Source organism: Grammomys surdaster, unplaced genomic scaffold (assembly GCF_004785775.1).
Source record: "Grammomys surdaster isolate TR1022 unplaced genomic scaffold, NIH_TR_1.0 100, whole genome shotgun sequence".
NCBI classification, from domain to species: domain Eukaryota; kingdom Metazoa; phylum Chordata; class Mammalia; order Rodentia; family Muridae; genus Grammomys; species Grammomys surdaster.
Window position 1 is genome coordinate 13,635,456 of NW_021604579.1, and position 22,541 is coordinate 13,657,996.

A 22,541-nucleotide genomic window follows, 5' to 3' on the forward strand; every position below is an offset into this window, starting at 1 on the left:
AACCAGGGTGGGAGTCCTCCACTCACCGGGTGAATTTGGAGCAAGTCAGCTTCTCTCTCTCCACAATCATGACTTACTATCTCATAAGAGCGATGTCATTAACTCTCCAGCTTCTGAGCTAGCTTCCTAACCAAGCAGAGGCAACAGGTAACAGGCAACAGTAGAAGAAGGTTATCTGTTAAAACCACCTATAAGCCAGGAGCAGAACCAAGGCCCTGGGCACAATGCCTGCCCTTGGATTGCTCCTGAGTTTCTAGGACCAGACCACTGACTTAGACAAAGAAATCCTGGCTCAAGCATCATGATGCATGGTTTTCTGTTCTTGGTGAGAGAGAACTTGTAGGTTTCTACTGCAAATCAGCATCTTTTACATGGATTTACTGGTCAGTTTCAGGTAAAGAGTCATTGCTGTGTAGGACACTTTAGGAAGAAAAGGTTTTATGACAAATTGAGGACCTTCTTCCACCCTAACCTCTCAACATCCTGAGACTCCTACAGTATGGCCTTCTCAGAGCGCTGAGTGATGATCCTGGTAGTGAGGGGGGAGAAAAAGAGAGAGAGAGAGAGAGAGAGAGAGAGAGAGAGAGAGAGAGAGAGAGAGAGAGAGAGATGCTCCCTCAAACTCCTGACGATGTAAGCCCCAGCAGCCACTTCTCACAGTTCCTTTCAACTGTAGTTTCATTTGGCCAGCACCTGTCCACAAGGCAAGCCCATTGTACAGATAGATGGGGATTCTGGGGTTCTCTCTGAGGATGGGGTCTGGGAGATGTCAGAGGAGTAAAGTCCACTGTCTCTCAGTTCTAAGACATCAGCAGGCTACCTACCTAGGGTTCAGCTTGTTAGTTCTACTGTTATCAAAACCATTTCCTATGGTGGAGGAGTGGTTGTGTCTCCGAGACAGCCCCGCTGAAGCCATTTACCAGACGCAAGGCTCCGGGACCACATGGCTTCTGGAGCCGCCCTGACAGATTGCACAGTTAATGAGCAGCAAATTATGTATTTTCTCCATCCCTTGTACAGAAGGGTCGTGGAGTCGACAACACGGCCATAAATCATCATTATGAACCAGGGGACTCGGCTTCTTGTAATCCTAACCCTTAAAGGCTATTTAATGAAACTCGGGCCGCACCTCTGCAGGAGAGGCGAGGGCTTAAACCGCTCCCTGACATGCTGCTCGCCTTCTCTGGAGTCTCAGATTTACTACTTTCGGACTTTATTCATTATTCACAATGTTTTCATTCCTGGGTCATAAAATGAGCACCACCATTCCCTCCTCCAAAGGCTTGGTCCCCCACCCCTGGGGCCCTCATTCCTGCCTCAGTCAGCAAAGTTCTGATAAGTTTCACTTTGGAAAAAAAAAAATATGCCTTCTATGTTGATCTCTCTCTGAAGCAGCTAGCAGCGGATCGAGAGGGGTGATGGCTGGCTGCCAGGCCAGCAGAGAACTCTCCCCTACCTGCCTTTTAAGGAGCTTGGCCCAGAGTCTGGAAACTCATACAGAGGAAGGCATGGCAATTAAGCCACAAGGGGACAGAAAGGGACGGGTCCTGGCCGGTAGGCCAGTGGTTGGGAAGTTGTCTCCAAGTGTAAGAGCGAGCCTCTTCCTGTCTTTTGTGGTGAAAAAGAGCCCAGCTATCCACATCTTTGCGGATGTTAACCATTCTGGAGGGGAAATGGAGGGGGTCTTTAGGCTAGCCTTAGTGGGGAGGAAAGAGCCATGGTGTGGAGAAAGAGGCAGCAACCCAGGAGCCAGTAAGTCTCAGTCTGATCCATCTATTACTTTGCAGCCACATGACTTCACCTGTCTGGGCTTAGGTGTCCCCTTATAGAAAATAGCATTAATAATAACCACCTGGAGAGGCTGGTAAGGAATTCAATAGGTGATATGTCAAACGCCTGGCACTTCCAAAGGCTCATTTTGGTTTTGGTTGTTTTTTTTTTTTAACTTCTTCTTGCATGATTAGGAGAGGTTGGGACGACCTAAAAGCGCTATTTATTTCCAAGAGTTCTTTGGAAAAGAACATTTCAAACTGGGATGTGGGAAGTATGCCCTGCCAGGGCAGAAGCAGAAAATACGTGTGTGGTGGTTTTGATTTTGATCTTTCCAGGAAACAAGATAGAAGAAGCCCATTGCAGAAGGACCCCACCACCGCCACCGCCACCACCACTCAGCTACTGTGTTATTTTAAACATTTTGCTCTATTTATAAATCACCCCAAGAAAAGTCATATTTTTACACAGAATGTCCTAACAGTTCCTCTTCTAGAAACTGAGAAATCTTCCCCAGTTGACTCTGAAGGGCTGCGTGCCTATGCTCTGCCTATGCTCGGTTCTGCTTTGATAATATTTACTTACATAGAACTTTACAGCTTACAAAGTGCTTTCCCCTCTGCCACACTGTCTCTCACAGCGCCCTGCTGGTCACTCTGTGATTACTGACGCTTTCTAATTGAGAGCGGTGAAGTGAAGGCCAGAGAGGCCAGTGAGTCACTCTGAATTAAAAGGGGAAGCTGGCAGGACAGCTTGGCAGGCCCATCGCTGACACCTGCCCTTCTCCTTCATTCCTGGGTTCTTCCTAATGGTACCAAGAAGGCTGTTTCCTTGAAGTCCCAGAAGATAGCTGGTCTTCACTTCCCGAAAGACAAAGGCACACAGATAAGGTCTTTGTAGTGGGTCAGTTGCAACCAGATTTTGAGAGCTAGTATTTAACATTTAAATACAAGCAGCACCAAACCAACCCCTACATGGCTTTCACTCCCATAGTCATGTATGTTTCCTTCCTTGTCAGCTCCACCCTAACCCCCCATACCTCACATATGTGGATTAACATACTTCTTTGGGCCAGAAGAAATTCAGTGAACAAACATTTGATGATGGAGAATCATTTTTTTCTCAGTCTTGAGGCTAAGAGAAAACATAATACACTTGGGTTCTGCCTTTCAAGATGGAATCAAGAATGGAGCTGAATTTTCTCTGAAGCCAAATGTTCCATCTGCTAAAAGGAAACTGCCAGCTCTTTACCTAAGTAGAAGTAAGTGATTGGAAAATCCCCACTCAGTTGTCTCCAGCATTTTGGCACTTCAGTGGCATGCTGCCCAGGAAAGGCTATAATGTCACAGACATTTCTAGGGCTACAGTGGCAATTCTGGGCTCCATGGGTGTGACAACTCTGACCTCTAACACAAGGATGACAAAGAGGCCAGAGAAACCTCAGAAGCCCATTATGGCTGCAACCATCAGTGTCTGCCCTGTGCCCACAGGTCTCCTGAAGAACATGGTTTGAAGTACCGTTATTTTCCCAAATCGCAAGCTCTCCCAGCCAAAAGGCCTCCTTCAAGAGATGCTTTGCCAGTCCATGCCAGTCTCCTGGCAGCTCTCTCCAGAGTATTGTATGCTGCCAACTTCACAGTCCTCTTTCATGTTGAATCTGTCAGGTTTCCTTGCTATTGTACCACTGTGCATTTCTTCCTATTTCCCAGCTTCGTTCTCCGTTTCCAATGTCTCCGCACCTGGCTTTTACTCTAAGTCTTCTGTAGACTGGCATCTGCTGTGATTTTTAGCTGCTTCAATAGTCTTCTGTGAAGACGAAACAATCTCTAAGGATGAATGGGCCCCCTCCCACCCATCCTGTTCTGATAATTCATCCAAATGGACACAAAACTGAAGATAGTAGATGAGCGTTTAAGATGAAACCCAGTCCCACCATCCTCCAAACAACCTCCACCATCCTTGTATTTCTATTCCACGCGTCCCTAAATCTAACTACAAAAATCCAGACCCTTAAGACTCATCACTTAAGACTCCATCAGCCTCTATTCGCAGGTCCCTCGTGTTATCTTTTTTTTCTCAGGTTCCTCTTGAATTGCTACCATGAAGGTTCAGGCTTCACTCTTACCCTGGTTAAAAAAGTGACCCCGCTATTTTAGAACAATATTCTTGTTGCTTTCTAGCAATTAACTGGAGTGAAAATTCCTTACCGCCAGAGACCTTGACAGTCATATCCCCCCCACCCCACCCCCCACCTCCTCCCGTCTTCTTTGTCTACCTGAACTTTGTCCTCGCCCTTTCCCTGTTTCTCCAGCCAAACAGGTCTGCTTTGCAGTTCCTGCCAGTACCCTAGAGTTGCAAAATCTCCCCTATTGTTACAGAAATCCCCCTTTCCTGCAAGTCATCTCTGATGAATATCCCATCCTTCCCCTTCAAGGAGAAGTTCAAGTGCCAGCTGGTCTTGGCACCAAATTCAGGCATTTTCAACCTCTGTACCTGGAGTAATAGGTATGCTAAACCTGGCTCCTTCCGGATGCTACACCTGGCTCCTTATCCACAAAACAGGAGAGTGGTGCTAGTATCAGCAGCTTGAAAGCCTCTGATAATTAGACAGGATATATGCTCATTAAAAACAATGATCAAGTCCTTTTATGTGAAAATATCCCAAAGTCCTCTTTCTCTGAGAACCCAGGGACTGCACACCTCACAGCCTCTACACTTGGTGACCAAGAAGCAGGAGGGAAGAATAGTAGATTTTCTCAGTTTATTTCTCAGTCTCAAGTAGAAGGAAATTTTGGTGTGCATTTTCCTTATAGTACTCTCATCCCTAGAGCCTGCTATCTTAGTTTGTTTTTCCCTAATTCTTTTCCCTCCTTAAGCTTTAACAGCGCCACTGGTGCTGTGTGTGCTCATCTTGCCTCTCCTTTTTAGACCACATGCTCCAAGGGCAGAAGCACATCTTATACCTCAGCTTACGGGCCACAGTGTCCGCCACATTGACTGTGTGGTATGAGGGAAGAATGCACTAAGCATCTTCCTACACACAGTAAGTGGTGTGTCCTCATCTTCCTCCTCCTCCTGCTTCTCCTCTTCTTCTCTTAGACCAGGGGGTTGAGTCTAGGCCCTTGCACTTAGCTTGTCTCCCCTGTTTAAATCCTCTTACACAAACCACTGACTGCCACACGCTGTCACCAGTGCTCACTGACCTGTTGGCCTGCATGTTTGGTCTTCATACATGTAACTTTCCAAGACCAAGAACTCAAAGTTTTTATAGAGGACTACAGAAAGACAAAGAACATTCTACATAGCTCCAAATACATTGCAGACTCAAAAAAAAAAATTTTTTTTCCATTAGAATACTTGGGCTTTTAAGCAGGTCAGATCTAAGTTTTAATTCCTACTCTCACTTTTATTCAGCACAGTAACCTTGGCCGAAATCACTTTCCTTCATAGGCTTCAATGTCTTTGCTCACTCATTAAATGGGGGAAATAATGCCTACTTCATATAGCTGCTGAAGAGCATTTAAGATAAGGGAAATTAGTTTCTGGTCCCTCAGCTAGCTCATGAAAGGATCTGACTCTATCCCCGCTACACTCTGACTCACACAGAATCTATCCCTCAGACTCATAAGGGCTGTTATTTAAAACGGAGACTTGTCAGCTTCATTCTAGATACTGACTTCAAACAGTCATGTACCCCAAGGTCTGTGCATAGCTAGAAGGGAATTGCTGCCAGCCTCGTCTCTTTCCAGTCAGTTGGAGTGACACGGGCGGCGGAGAGGGAACTAACGAAACTCTAGACAGAGGCAGTCAATGTCTGTTTGTTAAATCACAAATAGATGCCCCCTCCCACAAGTCCCCAGGGACAAGAGGGTCTCCGAAGAACTCTGCAGCCATCTGATCAGGGGACAACATAACTGAAGGATTAATGTGGCCTCTCTCTGTTGGTGGTCTTGGTAATTGCACAGATGGAGTGGATTGTAAACTGGGGGACTGGGTCTCCCACTAACTCACTGCTGGGCCAGCACAGCTTCACCTTTTTTTTTCTTTTTTTTTCAGTTGAAAACTCAACTAACCTTTAATGAGGAGCAATGTTGGGGACCCTTGTTTTCTTGGCAGAACTCTTACAGATAAAGGGAGGTTGGGGTTGGGGGGGGGGAACCTAATGCAGTCCAGATGTGGGCCAACTGAAGCCTGCTCCTGAATAAACAAGTCCTGGAGGTATTAAGCTCTTCTTCTTGTCTCTTCAGTTAGAAATTTGCATGTGGCACAGAGCATGCTCCCGTGTTTCACACGGAACATATTTGAGGCTTTGGGGAAACAAACAGGATCCTCAGGTACTCAGGACCAATGCTTTTGATTTTCTGTCCATGACTAAAAGCATACTTGGTCATTTTTATATACTTATAGTCTGCATCTTGAGCTACCAATATTAGATCATACTGGATCGATCCCTACCTTGTGCAGCAAATAGAACATGAACTTGTAAACAAGAGAAACCAGCACACTAACTACAAGACCAGAGGTCAGTAGGGGAGGAGGTAGCCAAATGGATGCTTCCTGGCGATACCTGCTTGAGGTTTTTACTCAGTGCCTATCATGTTCCATCAGAGGAGAAGACCTGGCCTCTTTCTCTCAGGAGCCTGTCATCCAGCAGGAGGGACCAAACCTAGACAGGAATCCCATGACAAGGTAATGAATGAGTAGTGAAGCCACTGTTGGCTTGTTTGAGATGGGGCACTTGCTGGCTGTCCCCTGAAACTGTGCATTTCGCCATCAACCCCCACATCTGGTATGCTAGAGGCCTGTTACACAGTTACACAGCTGTAGAAGCGGGGCAGACTGCAGACGGCAGTGGACAGAGGGGTTACGACTTTGAAAGCCTTGGTTGTAGGATCAAGACGATTGGTCCGACTTTGCCAATTATATGGAAGTCACTGATTATCCTTGAGCTTCAGTTGTCTCAGTTCTTAATGTTCATTCTCAGGATGATTACCAGGGGCCAATAGGAGAGCATGCACAGAAAAGCTACCCCACAGACAATGCATCACTGCAGAGAAGAAAGCGTGGATCACAATGATCACACAACGGGAAAGCACTTGATGTAAAGGCCAAAATAAGCCCAGGGAGTTAATGACTGGTCATCCCACTTTTACAGTCAGATGGTGCCAAAGTGTGAGTTTCTCTGAGGAAAAGTAACATGCTTCTGACCAGTAGGGAGGGAGGATGACCTATGACATTCCCGTGCATCGATTCCTAGATTAAAAAACAATCTATGTGAACCCGTCTTGGGGTTCGAGCTTGGCAAGCACAGAGCCCATGTTTACTGAACAGAACAATGAGCATTTTGGGGCCATATTAAGATGTTTTTCCACATTATACTTGATGGGCAATGCAAGGCACCGCTGAAGGAGAGAAAGCTAGATAGGACGTGGGATTTTACTGGTTGCTCCTATCCTGGCTGCTGCTAGAGTCATTAAGCCTTTTCAAAGCAGGGTAGTGACTGTTGCTGTGCGGACCTGGAAGGAATTCTTATTATGCTATAATTCCAGAATCTGATACACATCTGAAAAAGAGGTCAAAATGACGAGAGTTTTTCCATAGGTTCTGCCTCAGAAAGGTGTCTGCTTTCTCTATAATCTCTGACAACTTGCATCTCGAGATCACCCTGATCTCCACCACCATTCCATTCCTTTGTGTGGCATCTGGGCAAACAGGATCAAGGGCATCCAAATCAGTCAAGGCTTCTCTCACGGTCTGCAACAAACCTGACACCGAGCAGAAGATCCAGGGCAGTTACGCAGCAAGCCAACTTTCAGTTCCGAAACCTGCTCCCTTGCATGACTGTCCCTCAGGCTCTCTGGTGAGAAGCCCGATTCTTGGTAAAGGCAGCCAGGCTCATGGGGCAATCAAGCTGGGAGAGTGGGAACCATAGCCTGCTGCTGCTGTCCGTAGCTTGAATAGCTTTACCAGAACTGATCTTACCAAAGCCAGCTATTCATCTGCCTCTGAGGTCTTCACTGAACTTTTCTCCAGGAGCACTCTTGGCATTACAGCAAGCAAGGACACAGGGTATAGGTGACAGGAGCACACATGTCACATGTGGCTCTGGATGAAATGCATTGGCAGCAGGAGCAGGGGGTAGAAGTCCTATTGCAAAGAGGAGTGAGAGACAAGAGCCCTCGGATCTAACTGATTAGTGATATGAAGAGAGTGGGAATTCTTTTCCAGACTCCATCTTGGCTAAGTCTTGTCACCATACTTTGTCACCACACTTTGACACGGTTCTCATTTGTGATAAAGGCAACAAACATTTATTGAGTAAACTTTACTGTGCCTGACATTGAGTTACTAGTGTGTGTGTGTGTATACGCTGATCTCATTTCAAAACCTTAGCAAACACGACTACTTACATACTCTTTCCACTTAACAGATGAATCTACTAAGGCTCATCAACTTGCAACCTACCCCTCAGCAGAGGAGCTTGGATGGGAACCAGAGCTTATACCTTTATCCAGCTCTTGGTGTTTCATTAAGGGTGAACTTGATCAACAGTCTCCATGTCTCCCTGGAACACAGTAGCTCTTGACCAGGGCAGCTGTTATTGCTGTGCGTTTTTTTTTTCTAGAATTTTTTACATTATTATTTTACTATTGGCAGAGGAGGTTGACACACGTACCATATTGACCATGTGGAGGTTAGGCCAAAGGAAAACTTTCTGGGGTTGATTCTTTCCTTCCACCTTTAGGTGGGATCCAGGAATCAAATTCATATTATAACAGCAAGCCCTTTCACCTGCTGACCCACCTCATCCACTGCTGTGTGTCGTGCATCGTTCTTGGTGTGCCTCTGAACCATACAATGGCTTGGTTGAAACTTATGTTCCTGACATCATTGCTTATCCTATATTGAAGAGTCCAGCACAGGACTGTTTCAAGAAAATCTGGGTATCTAGGGAAAACATCAAGGTGACACTGGTAAAGGGACAGGACCATGAAGCACCCAAGAGCAGGTGTGAAAAGAAACTAGGAATGTTGGAACCTCCGGGAGAAGCATGCAGCAGGAGCAGAACTGCCGACCCGGTCTTAGAAAGGAGAGAACAGCCTCCAGACAAGCCGCTTTAACATTTCCTTTGCCCACCCTGGGGCCTGAGAGAAGCCAGGGCCTGTGCTTATGTACAAGGCTGTGCACACTTCATCTAGGGAACTTTACAGGTGTTTGATTTTAATGACAATCCTTTTGAGAAACTGTGAACACTGCTTTGATCTTATAGATGAGAAAACTGAGGGTTACCGATACCAATCTTTTCACTTGATTCACATCGGAAAGGTGTTTAATTCATTTTCCACTGTGTGCCTGCCAGCAGCCCCATGGCATGCTGGGAATAACACCTGGTAGAATGCCCGAACAGCATGTGATGTACCTGTCCGGGACCGTTCTTATCACAAGACGCCTAGATTATAATGTGCTCTCTTAAAGCATTCAATTAGCCAATCCCCTGACTGTCGAGAACACCTGTTCAAACCTCGACAAGAGAGACTCTATAATTATCTGCCTTCCACAACAAATGCCCTTTTCAGGAAAAGCCATTCTTCCAGGAGAACTTACTCCCACAACCATCAATTTGGAGCAATAGTAAATTGGACCTTTTATTTTTCAGCTTTTGAACAGAGATCCTTAGTGCACCCTCCCAAGCTACTAGTCTGCCAAATGGGCTATTTTTCTTTTAAAGATTGGAGAGAATTCTACAAGCTCCCCTTGCTATTGCCCAAATTCAAACTGTTGATTGTGTGCCTGGGTTATGAGAGAGAGAGAGGAGAGAGAGAGAGAGAGAGAGAGAGAGAGAGAGAGAGAGAGAGAGAGACTGATTGACCAAAGAGGGTTCTCAGAGTTTACAACCAGAGTAGCAAGTCACAAGAAAAACTTGTGTTACCAGTATCTTACCTGTCACAACCCAGACCAGGCCAGATAAGATAACTGCCTATCCCCTGGAGCAGTTCATCTGGAAAGATTAGCCATCCTGAAATGTACGTCTGAAAGCTGGGAAAGGGGCTTTCGAATCAGTCAGGCACAGTGAACCCCAGGTCTTATTGGCTATAGGCTCCAAGTGTGTCTATTATTGAATCACTCTGGGCTAGAGACTTTCCATCTGCACAATGGGGATAGCAGCTCAAGGCTCCATCTCCAAGCTAAGCTCCACAGGAGAGCAATTCAAGGATCTACAGGATTCATGCTTCCTAGCGGATGTGTTGCCTCTCCTTTTTACCCCACTGCAGGAGTTCAAGGGCAGAGGATGAACGTAGAAAACACTGGAGGAGTAGACATGTAAACCTCACAAATCATTCTACAGGCTTTCAAAGAATGACCCTTCCCGTCTTCTCTCAAATGGACACACTAAAAGAGGGTAGGGCTCAGGTGGGCCATGCCCAAATTCCCAGGAGCTAGTTAGTACTGCTCAAAGGAATTCTGGACCTTGTCACACAGTCCATGTGTGGCACGATTCTGCAGTGTGGTTCATGGGGGCTATCCTTTAAGGGAAGCACATGACAGGCTGGACTTTACTTATGCCCTAGTAACCTGTTCAGCAATTAAGAGTTTTAATACAGTTTTTAACAATTCAGCAATTAAGTATTTTAATACTCACTGTGCTGCTAATTTGATGTTAACTTGACACAAGCTAGAGTCATTTGAGAAAGGATATCTCAATGGACCTGTGAGCATGCCTGTGGGGTACTTTTTAGATTGATGATACATACGGGAGGCTTGGCTCACTATGGGCAGTGCCACCCTTGGGCTGGTGGTCCTAGGTGCTAAAAGAAAGCACTGGAGAACAAGTCAGCAAAGAGCATTTCTTCATGGCCTCTGCCTCAGTTTCTGCCTCTAGGTTTCTGGCTCTGACTTTCCTTAATAGTGGACTGCTACCTGGAAATGTAAACTGAAATAAACCCTTTACTCCCCAAGTTGCTCTTGGTCACTGTGTTTACCACAGCAAATAGACACTCTTGGTCTTTTATACCCTATTGTGACACCGTGAAACAACAGGTATCCTCAGTTTTAAAGATGTGGGCTTGCTAGTAGAGGGTGGGGTCTGGATCAAATGCTCAGAATTCCAAGTCCTATTTATCTTACCACTATAGCCACGGGGCCAGAAAACTAAATAGTAGGCTAGAGAACTGCAAGGACATTGTCACTACTACTGCAGCTCAGCAAAGGTGAAGCAAGACCACAGAGAACACCTTGGCTAGAGGACAAGGATGGGACTCAGCCTTCTAGCACAGCGACTTAAAGATCAGACGATGGTGTAAGAGATGTCTCAGTGCTAATCTCAACTCTACCACTCAGATTAACTAAGTCTTACTCTATGGACATTAGAAGAGAAAAAACTAACATCTATACTCCACGAGATTGTTGTGAAGATAGCGCATATCAAATATATAGAAAGGTGTTGCTAAATGTTCATATGTTTATCTCCCAATAGATGTGGACTTTTGGAAATAGTATTAACTTTGGTGGCCATCTCTTTTGACTGGCTGAAAATGTCGGTTGGCTTGGATATTTTGCAGTACAACACAGGAGGAGGTCAGATCAGTATGGCAGAGGCAAGAGGACAGAGGATACTTACCGCCAGGATGGCGATGACGATCCCCACCGCACAGAGCACAGCATCATTTATAGTCTCGCTGACTTTCAGGGGATACTTGATGCTCTCGTCATTGCAGTAAAACCCTCGACGATAAGGCTTAATGGTGCTTGTCTCGATGATGAGGAAGGGCAGAGCCGCTGGGAGTACACACATGGGGGAAGAGGAGAGAAAAGAGAGGATATCAGTGCAAAGGAGCCAAAGGGGAACATCTTACAGCAGAGGCTAGCCCAAGTATCAGATGGAAATACCAACAAAATTCCTACGTCGTTGTTTGTGGTATTCTGCAGGTCTGTGGTGCTTTCACCATAGACCTGTCTCCCTTTCACTGTCCCAGAGAAAATGCCATTGTTCTCCTGTTTGTTTTTTACCAAAGCACTCAAAGAGGCAGTGGAAGAATGGGGAGCGGGGTCTTCCATAGCCCTATCATACCCTGATAAAAATCAACACCAGATTTAAGAATAACTAATGCAGCCCAAGGCTAATGATATTCAGTTAGATGTCCAGAGTGATCTCTCTGGGGCTCTTATCTCTGCTCTGAGAAGCTCATCGGAAGACCATGCAACCTGCAGTTGTGTGGGCGGGCATCAGAGTCAGACAACTTAGAGTTGAATCCCAGATCCACCAGCTTCTAGTCATGGAGCCGTGGCTCCTGTTCTCAGTCCAACTCCCTCATCGCAGGCACCTCACAGGAAATGCGTGTGAAGAGCAGTACTTTCCTGTGCAGAAAGTCTCTTTTAAAGGGTCTGGCTCAATAGATGGCATTTCTAAGTCTTTTTCCTCACTATTCAGAGTCATAAACTAGAGTTCAGCTCAGCCCTTCCATCTGATATCCCAGGTCAGAGCCCAAGGGTACAGGAAGTACCAGGCTGTTCTTAAAGCAACACTTGTTATCAGTGACCTGCTAGTTCCATTCTCTCAGAAGTCATTGCTACTAGATTTTACCACCTGCCCAGAAACTCCTCAAAGCCTGGAAGCAAAGAGCAAATGTCCACTGTAAGTCTTGCATGGATACTACAGACATCTCCTACTAGGGAGCTTGTTGTTGTTTCCAAACAAAGTCTCACTCTGTAGCCCTGGCTGTCCTGGAACTCACAGAGATCCACTTGCCTCTGCTTCCCAAGTGCTGGGATCAAAGGCGTGAGCCGTTATACCTGGCTGATTTACTTTGTAAAAGGCTCTGCCATGAGCATCTATCTTATTGCCTTGCTAAAATGCCACTAATGGCTCTCCCTTGCAAGAGTAACATAAAGCCTCTAATCCTGACCCAAGGCATGGCCCAGATCAGAACCTTTCTCCTCCAGCCTCCAGCTCTGCCAGTCCTCTAGACACCACAGAGACATGTACAGGGTCTGGCTCACACAGATCCAGAGACTGACAAAGGATCATCTCTGTGTTTGTGTACTGAATATTATATTAAACTAGAGAGGCCACTCTAAGCATCCCTTAAGTACCACTCCCTCCCTTCTTCAAGGGGAAAATCAAGAGGAATCTTTAGCTCTCTTAGGGTTTAACTTCGACACCTCTAAGTGCCTAAGTCCCTAATTTAACACTGCAAATTGGTTTCATCCAAATGTGAAATTCATTTGTGAGGGGGGATACGGGGTGGGGAAACCAAAATAAGCAGTTGTTTAAAAAGTAAAGTTCTTTTTTCATTTTTTAAAAATTATTTTCATTTCACATTGCTCAAAACCCCAGGCCACCTCTGAAAATGAAAAAAGTACCGTGAACTGCACAATTTTTCAGTTACTTTGGTCCAGACCAGCAGCGATAAAAACCTTAGCTTTCAAAAAAAAAAAAGAGTATTTATGTATCACAGTGCATACACACATGGATTTATTTGGTTTTATTCTTTGGATTTATTTGAATTCTACGGCTATTTATTTTGTGACCCCCTAACTGCTTCCTGTTAGAACAACAATTTACTTTATCAAATTCATACTAGTGCTTTGAAAAGAAGAACAGCAACACACCACAGTATCGGGCCTGACCTTCTCAAAGTAAACACAGAGGGGTCCTGCAAGGCAATAACCATTAACTTTTGAAACTCTCCCTGCCTTGGAGTAGAGGGGGTGGGGAGGCAGTGGAGTGCAGGCATAGTAGTGACAGAACTCAGCTGATGTTCTAGGGTTGGCCCTGGGAGAGATATCATATGAGGCTCAGCCCATTTTTTACTCTATGGCCTAGAGATTTTGAAATAGGACCAAGTTGGCTATGAAGAGGGACTGAGAAGCCAGAAACTGATACTATAGCATAATTTTAGAACTCCTGTGTTGTGATGATGAGATGCTGCTAGGCTGAGCTGTGGCCTCTGAGATGCTTGGGAGCCAAAGAGTTGCTAAGAAAACCCCTCAGGATAGGAATAGACCCTGGGTGCCTGGCATCTGTGGCTCCAGCATCTGTACTCAATAGTTTTCATATGATAGGCCCGTAAAACATGTTTCTGAGGACAAGACATGCATACAAGAACTCTAGAGTTACACAGAGCTAGGCTCATGATCTCAGGGTTGCTGTTCTATTTGAGAAGGTTTTTTCCACAGCTTCAAAATTCCCCTTCTCGTCTGCTGAATGAAAAGAATGAAATCTAACTTCAGTTTTACTGGGATGACGGAATAAATCGATGTGTTCCTTCATTCACTCAACATGTATTGATTTTTTAACTATGTTTGGTCTAGAACTACAAGAATAGCCAGACACTGCCCTCAGGGAGTTTCCAATTCAGTCAGGGAAGACACAAACACACAGTCTATCAGTCTAGGAAGACTTGGTTGAAAGAAATTCAAGGCAGTACCCTGAGCAGTAACAGCACAGAGTCTAAGACACACTGCAGACAAGTGATGTCAAAAGGAGAAAGGCGCCCGAGGAGATGGCTCAGGAAAGAAAGCCATCTGACTAGTTCTTTTGCCTTCTGTTTGGCTGGGAACAACACAGATAGATGCTTTATTTGCCTGTGGCTTGGGGAGGGTTTCCGGTTCTGATTATACGGGTGCTGACTAGAAACAGACAAGAAGTTTAGATTCTGTTTATTTTGTTGAAAGGCGTGGAGATATCATTTAGAAAACCCAATGGCTTTTTCTATCTTCCTTACAAACTTGTGGTATTTACTGATGGTGATGCCAGTCAAATCTTGACTTTGCTCCAGAAAGAGTTGACAGAAACTGAATACTACTCGTTTTCCAGGCAGGAGACCATGCTTTGTGGTAGGACAGCAATGAGAGGAAGAAAAGGAGGTGTCCTTTCCAAAGCAGGGTGTCGTCCCCACCAATGTCACTGTTTTTATTATCTTCTATTGTCTTCATTTAGCCTCAAGCAAACAAAGTCCCAGCACCATAGGGCAAGATGCTAGACAAGCCTGGAGCGAAGCTCATGTGGTTACAGAGTCACAAACCCAAGAGTGCCAAACTATTATGAGTGCCATGGCTGAGGCTTGTGTTGCAAGGCATTGAGAGAACAAAACTCCTCCACTGAGCATTAGAAGTGTCTTGCAAGGGATGGAGACTTGAGCTGACCTTGCATGAGTCGGAGAAGCTTTAGGGCCTATGGGCCATGTACACCTGTAAAGATGCACTGCAAATTAAAGATTCCAGTCTTGGCAATTACAAAACCTAGCAATTACAATTAGTACAGAATACAATTTCCAACCTTGCTATAGTCAGGAAAAGATAGCCAAACAATGAACAGAAGAAAGAGAAACACAGCACAAAGACTACTAATGATAGTTAACATTTCCTGAGCAAGCATTATGTGCCCACACACATTATTGTGGTCTAACAACCTAGTTACTTACTGACTGAGCCATGGAGATAAAAGAGGCTAAGTCTCGACCTCCAAGGGGCCCAAAGGCCAATCACAGAGAAGGAGCAAGTAAAGCCACCCTATGGTTCAAAGAGATTAAAGTGATTTAGCAGAGTCACTCTGTAAGTTAATGGTGAAGTTGGACAGGGTTCAAATGACCTACCTAAATCTTGGGTGCTTTCTAGAGTGAGTCACTTAAAACAGAAGCACCCATGTGTATGAGCAACTGAACCGAAGCTCCCTCAGTAATGTCCATGACTCTGGGGGGTGGGGGGAAAGAATAAAAGAAAGAAACGCTTTAGAGCAGTCAAGACAGCCCTCCTAGCTAACGTTCTCCTAGCTACCACATGCCACACACAAACTAATTAGATACACACGTCTAATTCAATCAAAGATCTGAAGCCAATATCCCAGAATTTAGATTTATTGATAATAAAATGTGTATTATGAGCTCTCTGCAGCAAATCAGAGCCAGGAAAGAGAGAATAATCTAAAGTGTCTAGACCCAGGCTCAAGCCTCTCTCCTCCTTTTAATCAAGGATCAATTAACTTCCCCTGCCTCTAGGGGCTTCGTGGGATGTGTAGGCTGCAGAGGAGGCGAAATCTGAACTCAGTGACAAACACTTAATGGGCAGAAAATCAAAGCGCGAAGAAAGGCCGCTGTGTTGGGTTCAGGCCTTTGAAACTTCACTGGCTTTGAAAAACTAACACTTGGTCAGGTTGGGTGGTTTGGGGGTGGGGTGTAAAAAAACACAGGGTAAGTTTTCATGGCCCACCCATTGATCAAGTCATGTGGGAAGTGTTACCAGAGTGACCCAGCCCCAAAGCCAACTCCCTGCAGCCATGGCTTCATATCTGCACAAAATTAAACACAGCCACATTTCTCAAAGTGCTTTTTAGAAGCCCTTGGTGAGGAAGGGTGAACAGAGCAGGAGGATAAAGGTGAAGCGACTGTGCTTCTCTGCAGGACCAAAAACCGGAGAATCCGAGGACACTTTTATCCCTGAGATGCCTCTCCCAACACTCGCCCATTTTTCCACTGAACCCAATCTGTAGTTATCTTTACTTGATCTTAGTCAAAAGGCTAAGAATCAGCTGGAGTTATCTTCAAATAAGCCAAGTCTAGGATCTGTGGGAGTAATAATTAAAGCAACATCCTCCAAGCGCCTACGTGCTTACTAGCAAAATGACACAGGGCACACAACATAGGTATGGGCATTGGCAAAGCATAGCTACTGAGGCCAGGCAGTTAACAGGACTCTCTGGTGAGAGCTAAGCGAACCTTATTGATAGGATAGAGTTATGAGTAAGTGCTGTTCAAACCATTTACAAAGAAAAACACTGAGGATCAGGAAAGCAAAGCAACCTCACCCAAGTACAGAGCAAAGGAGGACACTAGTTTGGACCAGATATCAGAGATACAGCCAGAAGGCAGAGTTCCCCTTGAAAGGGTTTAGAGTCCAGTTTGCAATTTATTTAATGTCTACAATAATGTGTGTGTGTGTGGTTGTTGTTGTTGTTGTTGTTATTTTCCTTTATACTCAACAGCAAATTGAAGACAAAAGTTTTCTATTCTCCAAGGTCTCTGAGTGCATCAATGGGTCACTGGGATTAGAACCCAGCTCCCTCCTTTGGTTTATATTTTCTTCCTCCCTGACCTGACCCTTCTTTATAAATGTACTCCCTGTTAAAATATGACTAAGTAAAATCACTTAAGGTCAAAATGGTCAACCCAACAACTACTTAGAGGTTCAAAATACAAATATTTATGTTGCCAGTAAGTGACAGTATTTCTATTTAAAGTAATTAATTGCTACTGGTCTTAGAAGTGTGCAAACGTTCTTTGGTTTATAATGTTTGTCCAGATTTTTAGACTGGATACAATCCAGACGAGCAGAATCTAAGTTTACTATGAAGGCGTTTCTTCAGCTTTGAAACAAGCTCCATGGAAAACACTCGCAGTTGGCTGGTGTGAACAGGCAGTGTTCCGGGTTCAGAGACTTTCCTTGACAAATGCTCATTCTTCACGGCTGGAAAGTTCAGGACTAAATGGAGAAACTCACGGCAGGTAGAGTCCTGCTGCTTGTTTCCTGAGCTCAAGTCCAAGGTCTCTTGCTTAGTTAAACAGAAAAGAAAGGATAGTTCCTGAGAACTGGACACTATGCTAGGAACTGGGGCTACCAAGGTGAGTAAGGGCTTGCCTGTATTTCAGTTTCCCACCCTCAGGAAGTCTGGGGTCCCATGGCAAAGAGAAACCTGTCTGTGGTCTAACCCTGGGTATTAAAGAGAATGTTGGGTGCCCTTATTTGAAAGTGCTGACAGTGAAATCTTTACTAGTTTTCAGTGCTCCAGATGGAACTCAGGGCCTCAAACATGGTAAGTAAGTCCTTGCTACAAAGTGTCAGGCCTCATACCATAGAATAATTAATATCAGTCTTTAAAGATTCAACTCTGGCTGTTTGGTCTTTCTTGATAGATTCTTTGCAAAACTTTACTATTATTATTATCATTATTATTATTATTTTTTTTTTTAGAGTGTCTCTTGCACAAGTAGCTATCCTTGTGCCACAGAATGCATGATGCATGTCAGAGGACAAACATGAGGCAGGCCCCTCCTTTCACTGTAGGTTATGGGGATAGAAAGAACTCAAGTCATCAGGCTTATGAGGCAAACACCATCTCATGAATCCCTTCAAAAAGCTGCTACATTCACCTAGAAATAAAACAAACCAGCAGCCATAGACTGCACCTTTCACTGAAAGACCTAGAGAGCTTTGGCTAACATTATATAGTCCATGAACAAGATCCTTCTCTATTGTAAAACGCAATTGCTAGTGCCTATAGGTCTTACCATCTGTTCACCTTAGGTGAAGCAAAGTCATTTCCCCAAGACCTCTTTCTTCCCTTTTAGTCCCTTTTAAATATGGACAAGGATAAATCTGCATTCACTGGGAATCTGTTCTGTTCCAGGAGCTTTGGATATATTAACAGATTTAAGTTTCAAAACAATCACTTCGATCGCTAGTACGCAGTCATCATAGTCAAGGGTCACAGAGGCTACACTTTGTCCCTGTCCACTTGACTGATAAGAGAAATAAGCAGGACACAAAACAGAACCATCCAGCCCAAAGTCCATGTGAAGATGGGGCCAGATAGACCTTCTTGCTAAACATAACATGAACAATGCCTCAGTAGATGTTTGTGTACAAGAAAGTCAACTACAAAGCTGTTGAAAGTATATTTAGCCTGAACAAAGACAAGAACCAGGTACTATACAGCTCCAGGCTCTCTGCATTGGCCTCCAGTATGCTTCAACAGTTTGGCTGCAGGAGCTAGGGTACTATACATCAGAACTCTTCTCTGCAACCACATCTGATCTCTCTGACAACTCAGAGGGATCATGTTTTAAGCTCCTGTATTAAAACCCCAGTGAAGATCCAGTTACTTCTTTCTTCTTCCAGTCTATTCATGAAGTTAGTTTCTTTGTTTGTTTTTCAATTTGGTGGTTATTTAATGCATACATGTTTTGCCCGCATGCATGCCCATGCACAATGTGTGTTCCTGGTACCTATGGCAGTCAGAGAAGGAATTGGATGCCCTGGAACTGTAGTTACAGTGTGCTTTAAGCCAGCATGTGGGCATTGGGGGTAGAACCCCAGTCCTTAGCAAGAGTAGTCAGTGGTCTTAACTGCTGAGACATCTCCAGGCCCCATTCAGAAACTCAGGCACATGGGATTGATAGGATTTCATCTCTTACCACTGTCGGGACTGGGTCTGACCCTAGGCAGATCACTTTACCTCTCTTCATTTTTTTACATCATACAACAGGACTTTGTAGAATGATTCTCAGTTTACAGAACTATGGGGGCTGAGATTTGATTTATAAAGTATATCATCACTGCCAGGCTCAGTAAATAATGGTTCTTACTCTTGTATGTGCCAGGGAGCCAACCAACACAAAGCCTTAGTGTCAGAAACCCTTATAAGGAGGAACAAGATGTGATTAGAGTTCTGTCCAGAATCTCCTGAATCAGCCATGGGCTCATTCAGTCACTTGCCAAAGGTAGTCTGATCCCAAGAGAAAGAAAGACCTGCTTATAAAACCCTAAGATTCTAGGGACTTCTGAAAAGTGGGCAAACGGACGGGCCATTGACAGTGGTTAGCAGGACCTGCTCCCCTGATGTCAGGGCCACTGCTGGAGCCCTGCCACACATTCTCAAAGGATCACACAGGGCTTAAGGTCAGCAAGTCCAAAATAAAAGTGAAGAGAAAAACACTGCTTCTTATTTATCCAGTGGTGAAACATGCTCTTGTCAGCATGTGTGTGTCCATCTAAGCACCGATGCCCAGGTGTACAAAAACATCATGCTCACGTGGTGCTAAAATAAATATCGTGGACTGGCAGGACATCAGACACACCTGGAAGGCAGTTCGATAGTCAAAAGTTAAAAGGCAAGCCCACAGGCAGATGTGAGGGAAGAAGGTTGGGGCAAAAACACCACTAGAGCCCCATAGGAGCCAAGCTGTGCTGGCTGGCAAGCCAAAACAGCAGTGGACTACCAGGCACTTTAAGGTAGAGGGTCTAAGTTTAAGGTCACTCTTTGGCAGCCCACACTAAATCTGCTTGCCAGAGATTGTTCTATTTGGCCCATTCAATGCTTAAAATTAGTGTTACCATTTAGTAACAGGCAGTCTCAAATCATATCCAGGTTCCCAACTTCAGAAGCCTATATTCTCCAGGATTCACTGGCGCTCACCATATCCCTGCCACTGAGGCTGTGTAACCCCTGCCACTGAGGCTGTGTTTCCCCTGTCATATTCATCTCACTCATGCTGTGGATTTTTTTATACTTACTTGGTCTCTTTAGTGATTTAAGTTAACTGCTTAGCTCTGTAGAGTCCTGGCTTTCCTATCTCTGCATTAAAGAATAAAGGTGTTTTTACAGTATTGAAGTTACACAAACAGAAACAGCCCTGATTCAACAATGTCTTCCATAGTGAGCACTGGCCACAGCCCATGTGTGAAGGTGGGCTCTGGTACACGTGTATACGTCTCAGCCTTAAATCAAGACGACCTTCCTATGTTTTAAGTTGCCCTCTTTAGGATTACGTAAGGCATAACAAAAGGCAGGTAGTTTTGTAGTTTCACTGCAAGAAAATTGAGGGACCAGTGAAAGGCAAGCCTTTTTTGAACTCTGAAGCCATCAGCAAGATTCCTCTGTAAGTCTTGTGGTGTAGCATGTAGGAGCACCTCCCTTAGTAGCCAGGTAAACAAGGTGTGTCATAATAAATTGCATGGCTATGCAGCAGAAGATATGAGCTACCCTAACCTATACCTGTCTAGGTGATCCTAAATGGTGTTATCATAGAGTTCTATTTTAAAGACAGTAGTTATCTGAAATAAAAACAAAACAGCCTTCACATGCTAGAAGCTCACTGGCCTTAAATAGTAACTAACGGCCAAGTGAGAAGGGACCGATCAGACACCTTGGTATCACCAATCTTGCTCAAAATGGAGTTTGGCACATATCAGTAATACAACAGAATTCTAAAAGCACAGTGATCTTACATATCATCATTCTGTTTACCAGGTGGAGAGACTGAGACCATCATGCTGACATAGTAATTAATTATTCTCCTGGACTAGCCAAGAATCACTGCAGAAAAGAATCCATTTCAGTATCCTTGGAACTGAGAACATTCCCCAGCACTTAGCGAGAGCTGACCAAAGTTTGGAAGAGCTGACTCGTCACCAAATACACCCTAAGACTTGAAGATTCTTTACCTTCCTTCCAAACTTTAATTTCATATGAATCACAGCCAAACCCAGTTCTCCGAACCCAATCACCACAAACACCACATTTCCACAGTGAAGAAGAGACTTGATTCCATTAAGAATTGTTCATGAGGAACCTAACCAGTTTCGGGTGTGGGGTGAGTGGCTTACAGGCAGCATCACCTTAAACTTGATCTTCAGTTCTTTCGGCTTTTCCACAAAGTGAAATTACTGTACATTCTTCTTGAACTCTTAGGGGAAGGCTGTGGAATTCCAATGATTCAGCTGTCATGCCCCACCCCAGCTATCCCAAGGGCGAAGGGATCACTTTCAGTACACCCATAAGATCCTCTTAGGGAATCAAGTGAGAGTAAGCTCATAGATTCTCAGGAGGTAGGTCAGACCCAGAGTTGAAACTAGCTTTGCCACTTAACAATCTACATGATCTTCAGCAAGTTGCTTAATTTCTCTGAGCCGCCCCAGTAAAAGGAAGATGCCAATTCCAGTCTGAGGAGGAAATACGGTATGGTAGGCATTTAACAATTAGTTCTTTCCCCTCCTATACCTGATAATCTTCTAGCCCTGTTTACAAGATGCCAGGCAACTACATTGAGTGGTTTCCTCACTAAAACAGCTGTACTAACAGGGACAGGGGTTCTGTCACCTTGAACTAGGACTGCCACTTGTATTGAGCAAGACTGGAGCGGTTCCAGGGTGCTGTGGATAAGATAACTCTCACTCCAGGAGCACACTCCCTGTTCCCAGCCCTGTCAATGTTCTTTTTGTAAAAGGCAGAAACCTTCAAATCTGACAGCTGCCACCTGCACAAATAATTCACGGATGTAATTTTGTAACCGAATACAGGCCCTGAAAAGCAAAAAGTTTGAAGTTCAAAATAATCGCTTTGACCTTCTGCCTAAAGGCTTACTAATCACACATTAATTTACAGTGGATTTCCTCTCTGTGTGCTGTCTATACAGGTTACACTGTCATTTTAGAAGTATCCAGGGAGTTAAGAGTATCACCAAACACCTGATTAAAATACAACCCCAACATCTCCAGGCATCTGAGGCTTGGTCCATGCCTCATGGAGTCTGCAGAAGGGTACTAGGTAGGCAGAAAAAAAAAATAGGGGAGAAAAGGAAACACCTTACAGAGAAAATTATAGGCCATACAAATTAATAAGACGTGGTCCCTGCCCTGAAAGAATACACTTATAGCCAGTGACATAAATGTCCATGGTGGCACTGGTAAAACGGAAACATGAGGACACCTGCTAGCACATGCCTGCACATAGGTGGCATGCAACTCCTGTTTACTCATTAGCCTTCAAAATGTACAAAGACTTGGCTGTTGTTTCAAAAACAAGCAATAAAACCACAGAAGAGTAACCCCACATCGCTGCTGCATGCCCATCTCCTTCCCAACTTTTGTCCTGAAGGTAAAGATAGAGGGGAGCCTATCTTTTCCTAAAACCTAGATTTTGAAAACTTTCTGCTAATAAGGAGATGAAACTGCCACTTACAGTGTCTTAAACGCAGAATTATCTTATTTGGGGAAAA

General features: G+C 44.6%; 1 protein-coding gene across 1 annotated transcript in view; it reads right to left on the reverse strand.

Moving 5' to 3' along the window:
* The window catches only part of Plpp3 (phospholipid phosphatase 3), a 74,624-nt gene that overhangs the window by 25,862 nt on the left and 26,221 nt on the right, over positions 1 to 22,541 (reverse strand). The window contains exon 2 of the mRNA XM_028785610.1: positions 11,390 to 11,547. Coding sequence (XP_028641443.1) covers positions 11,390 to 11,547 — 158 coding nt within the window. The remainder of the gene's footprint in view (positions 1 to 11,389; positions 11,548 to 22,541) is intronic.